This window comes from Lacerta agilis, chromosome 4 (genome assembly GCF_009819535.1).
Source record: "Lacerta agilis isolate rLacAgi1 chromosome 4, rLacAgi1.pri, whole genome shotgun sequence".
NCBI classification, from domain to species: Eukaryota; Metazoa; Chordata; class Lepidosauria; order Squamata; family Lacertidae; genus Lacerta; species Lacerta agilis.
In genome coordinates, this window is record NC_046315.1 from 63,081,334 (window position 1) to 63,087,333 (window position 6,000).

Below are 6,000 nucleotides of genomic sequence, written 5' to 3' on the forward strand. Positions count from 1 at the left end.
CTTGCAGGTTGTGTATATAATGTGCCAGAAAGGCATATAGTGTACATTTCCTTGTCATTTTCCTACGTGCAAAATGTCTGAATGCTATGCAACTAATAGTTGTGCTAGTGCTATTTGACTCACCAAGGGTATTACACATAAATCAAAATGGCAAAATGTGGAGTTAAGAGGCACAGGCACAACTGCAGCAAACGCGTCTGAGCGCTGCTGCCAAATTGTCCCAGAGAAGTTACTTCTAGCATGCCATTGTCAGCTGTAATTGCATACACCTTTGACCTCAGAGAACACATCTCATTCACTGGCAAGTAGTATAGGACATAACCTTCTATGTCTTTCTCCTGCAACTCTTAACAGGTGTGCCTGGCTCTCCAAATACCAAGACGCAAACCAGTGGCTGCAAATTGACCTGAAGGAAATCAAAGTTATTTCAGGAATAATCACACAAGGTCGGTGTGATGCAGACGAATGGATGACAAAATACAGTGTGCAGTACAGGACTGACGAAAACCTGAACTGGGTCTATTACAAGGATCAGACAGGAAACAACAGGGTCAGTATGAGATGCATTTTCTGAAAGATGCATTTTCTGAAGATATCCCCGCATTGCCATCTGCTCAGAACAGAGTGTGTCAAGATGAATAATCCCTTTCAAATAAAAATGAATCCTAGTATTCATTGACTTGATTTCAGTACTTGACGATCAAATTTGAGTCCAAGACTGAGATTCTAAACCCACGTATTGGGGGTTACTTCTTAGTGGTTAAAATCATTTTGTCCAACTCATGTGCCCCGATAAAGTGAGGGACAAAGAATATTTACTCTTAAAAAATTTATACACCATACTTCAGTTGATCATGCAGGGCAGTAAACAAATAGATAAGGAAATAAATCAGAAGGGTGAATGTGTGTGGCCAGCCATCACAACGCTCATCTAGGAAGGTTGCCATTGAACTGGCTGCATGTGTGTTTTGACAGATATGGAAATGTCCAGAGGAACCAGTTGCTACATGCAACAACTTTCCTACATCTAGAACTGATTAGAAGGTTGAGTTTCCCTGATACTGTTGATAGGGAATCTAGTGGGAGGTAAGCAGTGCCACATTTATTTAGAAAAACTGTTTATGTAATGTGAAATATACTGTAGAAAGAAGCAGAAGTTTTAAAACACCACAGCACTGGAAATAAATTATTTTCTCCTGAGTAAACTGTAGGGGGGTGGGGTGGGGACAAAGGTTGTAAAGAGCACTGCTATGTATAATAGAGGATGTTGCAATGAGTATGATATTTTTAAGCAGATAGATTCTCATACAATCCACTACTTGTTATAGCTGCATTCCAAAGTGGCAAAGTCCACATTGAATACCATATTCTGCCACCTCTTTAGCATATAATTTATTGTCAATTTTGCTGCACCCAAGTTCAGAATTGGGGAATTCAGAGCACAAGCTTTCACAACCTGGAGCTTCTAAGCTAATTGCCAGTCGATCCCAAATCTCCCTGAAGTTTGGACTTGCCATGCCTTTTGTTTCACCGATATCCAAAACAAAAACAAAAAAAGAATCTGAATAAAATTCTGTATTAATAATAATAACAACAACATTTGAATAGAGAATTTGAATGGGAAAGGATGAGAAAAAGAATCTGCATTAGCCTTGATTTGATTACACTGGAGCAAAATCTGCATTTGATCTAAATTGAGAAAACTGACAAGAATTACAAGCAGAAACATTTCCGTCGTAAACATTTTTACTCTATGTAGAGCCAATACATTTATGACACTTACTCATTTATACTAGTGGTTTCTTCATGGATTTGACTAGCCATGCTACATGCCAGGATGAAACTAAATGCCCTGGAAAGCCTATTATTGTATAAACATAATTTAGCTGTGGAGAGGTTGGTTTATCTCCCCAAGCAGAATTTGGCAACATGCACCATGTAATTGCAAGTACGGTAATTTGCTTCTAGTGACAGAAACCAGCAGCAGTATTGCTTGGTAAATTAGTGACATGAAATAATTTAAGTCGCTAAATATGTTTCCAACTTACTGAATGCAGAATTAAAGGAAGTTAAGGCCTCGATCCTGACTTCTGTGAAATGAACTCTGTCCCCACTCCCTGACCTTTCTTTTTTCTTTTTGTCTTCTGTAGGTTTTCTATGGAAATTCAGACAGATCATCTTCTGTGCAGAACCTTCTGCGCCCACCCATTGTCTCACGCTACATTCGCTTGATACCACTTGGCTGGCATGTGCGCATTGCCATCAGGATGGAGCTGCTTGTATGCATGAATAAGTGTGCTTGATGCTAAATTTCAGCACCACATGACATTGCAAGGGAAAGAGATGGGAGGCATTAGCAAGATATAGAAGTACAAAGAATAGAATGAGTAGGTTCCTCATGTATCTCAGTGTACTATAAAAAAAATGTAAGCATTATCCCTTTTGCTGTGACTTGCACCTTCCACAACTATGGAAGCTTTAATGGAAGTCTAAATCAGGTTTCCTCAACCTCGGCCCTCCAGATGTTTTGAGAATACAATTCCCATCATCCCTGACCACTGGTCCTGCTAGCTAGGGATTATGGGAGTTGTACGCCAAAAACATCTGGAGGGCCGAAGTTGAGGAAGCCTGGTCTAAATCAATAGAACCCAAGAGCCCAATTTTGAGATGAAATTGATATCCACATATCCATGATCTCATGTTGCATTATATTTCCTGTTTCAGCTCCGGGGGTGGGAGGAGTTGGTGGTGAAAGGGAAAGGCTTTGACTTGATTTTTATGAAGCTCTCATGAAAGTACAGAATGGCCTGTGCAAAAAAAGGAGGAAATAAGTTTCTTATTGCACACAATGTCAAGCTTTGCTGATGCTTAATTAGACTTAAGGCAGGTCTTAATGGAGGAGCCAATCACAAGTCCTTAGATTAAGGTTAAACGACATGTTCCTAAGAGTTTCGGTTTGTTGCTGTTGTTGTTCAAAGGAAACTGCTGAGCCGTCTCTCCCTCCCTCTGCTGAGCATTATTTATTTATTTGTTGTTTGTGAATAGTTTGAGGGCAGGTAGCAAAAATTTCATTATTAACACAATTACAATACTGTATACATTAAAATAGTAAAATAAAATAAAACTAGAACACAAGTAGCGACAAAGCAACAAAACAGCTGCATTGAACAGCAATGCAAGGAGGAGAGAAAGTATCCATGCAACAAAAGATCCGGATAAAAAAGGGGCATCCATTGTTGACAAAACATAGTGATGGCACAAGACATACATTGGAGGGGAAGTCCTAGCATTTGCAATCTCAAATCTTTGTTGCTTCTCTTAAAATATGATGATTTTAAGCATTAATAACAGCAAACAAACCATGAGAGGGAAAGGCTTCATATATACAAAATGACACAAATCGGTGCATGTGGATGAATTGTGTCCTGGAAGGCTGAAAATGTTAACCAGATTTAATCTGCAACATCCTATCCTCTAAGGTTTGAATTTTGCATGTTCATTTCAACACGACAGTATCCCAGATGCTATGCAACCTGTCCAGCCCAGATGGGGCCATGGGTTTCTTCCAGCTGCAGGCAATAAACACCTTGACTTCGACTGATAATTTGACACTGCTTGTCATTCAGCTCAGTCACCCCCATATAGATATGCAATTTAAGAGGTGCTAGGATATTCTGATCTATCTTTTTTATAGGTTTATAGTCATCCCCATTTCATAAATTAAAAAATAGAAATCTTAATTTGTGTTTATTTATCTGTTTATATACCGTTCGATTGTAATAAAACCTCTCCGTGGTTTACAAAACCAGTTACACAACGGTTCAATGTGTGTCACTGTCAGCGTGTAGAAAATTTCCATTGTATCTTGACTTAAATTTGTTTGTGATGTAAACATGTAGAATTGTGTGTACATAATTATATTCCTTCCTTATGTGCATGTGTTAAATGTAAGGGCTTTCAAAATAAATTTAAATCTACACTCAAAAATAAAGCCAAAACTATTTTGATGATTTACTCACTTCTCCTTCTTCGAGCTGATTCGCCACTGTGAACCTGTGCTTTTCTCAGAACTCTCCAGGGGCCACAATTCAACAGAGTTAAATGCACATTATACCAATTACTTCTGTGTTGGGTTGGGGCCTATAGCCTTGATTAACTTACAAAATAAGCTTTCATGTGATCAGTAAATAACTATGGGCTTTGCATTTAGTAACAACCCTGTTAGCTGTGATCTTCATTTTGGACTTTGATATAGGCCAGCTGGGTACAGATGGAATCCTGGCTCTGCATTTGCACTGGTGGCTGGGTCTGTTGCCTGTTGAGCCTTGATTGCTCAGTGCAGGTGCTGGTAAGATGACAGGTTGTTACCAGTTTATTAATGTCTGCATTAATAAGATGTATGCATTAATAAGATGCATGCATAAGATGTACTGTATGCAGCTCCCTGGCCAGGCTTTCAAATAGGGAAGGAGTATAAATTCTGTTCAGCTCAAATTTAAATGCGAATCTTCCCAGTTCACACCCTCCAAAACAATACATTAAACCTGCAACTTATGCAGGGGTTGCGTTCTGTAGGTTGGCATAAGCTTTTACTCACCCACTCTACCCATAGGTGACCGGAAAAACTATAGTGTGTCTTATCAGGACGTTTCCTTTTCTTTTTTTCACAAGCTGGAAAATAAGAGAGCAGCTTTTCTTTTGGAACTTGGAATTTGAAAAATACTTCACAACGCAAAGAGCTATAGTTCAGATTTTGGGTGGAAAGCCAAATTATTATGTTGGTACGGTTTAGATTTCCCAGATAGCATTCCCCACAGTGCTATCATTTCTATATTCAGGGTTGTATCTTGCTCCTATTATGCAATATGGGGATTAAAACAGTGAAAAATATGCATGCGTTTCAGTTTTAATGGAGGTAGCTGAAGCAAAATATTTGAAGGCTAGGCTCTTGGGCATCAATGGTAATGAATAATGAATTTGATTCATGGATTGGAAAATCACTAATTCCTTAAGCTCCAGTTATTGCAGCTTCCCTTAATAGGCTGCTTGAATCCATTGTACATTGTACTCAGTTATCCCTTCTCACACTGCAGTTGCTGCTTTAATGTGTTCATATTCAGCATCCCATGGAAGTTTTTTTTTTAAACTGAAATAATTACTACTTACTTTTACAGCTAAGATTTGATATTGGGAATTGGAGCCATCCTGAATTTATCCATTTCATTGGTTTGAGGTGACAGCTTGCTTTTTTTTTTTGCCAAGACTGTGCGCTCCAGTTGCTGGAATAGAACTACCATCATCCATGAATGCTGTCTGGGGCTGATGGGAGTTCGAGTCCACAACATCTGGAAGACACCATCTTAGCAACTCCTGGGCTAGCACATTGCAACCATGGGTATGTTGTTGTGGCAGTTCTTGGGCTATTTTAAATAGCCCGGTTAAAACGTACCCACACAGCGGTGCAAGTGGAATGGCTTCAAATGTAAAATCAAGCCATTCCCCACTATTCATGTAAATGACAGCAGTGCACATTCCTGGGCTATGAGACATAGAATCCTAGAATCCTAGAGTTGGAAGAGACCCCAAGGGTCAACTAGTCCAACTCCCTGCAATGCAGGATCCTTTGAATGCTAATGCTCCGAACCTGAGCAATGTGTCTTGGTTTAAACGGAATAATGACACTGGCAACGTTCTTTTTACCTGGCTCACACCATGTTCAAATTAGGCCTAAACGTCAATTAATCATTGTTTAACATTGCTATGATTAACTACTTTCGTATAACGGAATATGTTCTTTGAACAGCTCGTAAGATAAAAGACAATACTGAAAAAGACAAAGGACTATAATTACTGGACGGCCAGTGTGGTATAATGATGATATGTTGGATGGGGACCTGGGAGAACCGGGTTCAATGCCCTGCCTCCTTTGGTCATGAAGCTCACTAGGTGATCTTAGACTAGTCCCTGCCTAACCTACCTCCAGGGTTGTTGAGGGGATTA

General features: G+C 39.4%; 1 protein-coding gene across 5 annotated transcripts in view; it reads left to right on the plus strand.

The window, feature by feature from the left end:
* The window catches only part of RS1 (retinoschisin 1), a 30,519-nt gene extending 27,953 nt beyond the window's left edge, over positions 1–2,566 (plus strand). For all 5 annotated transcript variants that reach the window (XM_033147325.1, XM_033147326.1, XM_033147321.1 and 2 more), the window contains 2 exons: positions 355–550; positions 2,151–2,566. In XM_033147325.1, the coding sequence (XP_033003216.1) occupies positions 355–550; positions 2,151–2,303 (349 nt within the window). In that variant the 3' untranslated portion in view covers positions 2,304–2,566. The remainder of the gene's footprint in view (positions 1–354; positions 551–2,150) is intronic.
* The last annotated feature ends 3,434 nt before the right edge of the window (positions 2,567–6,000 follow it).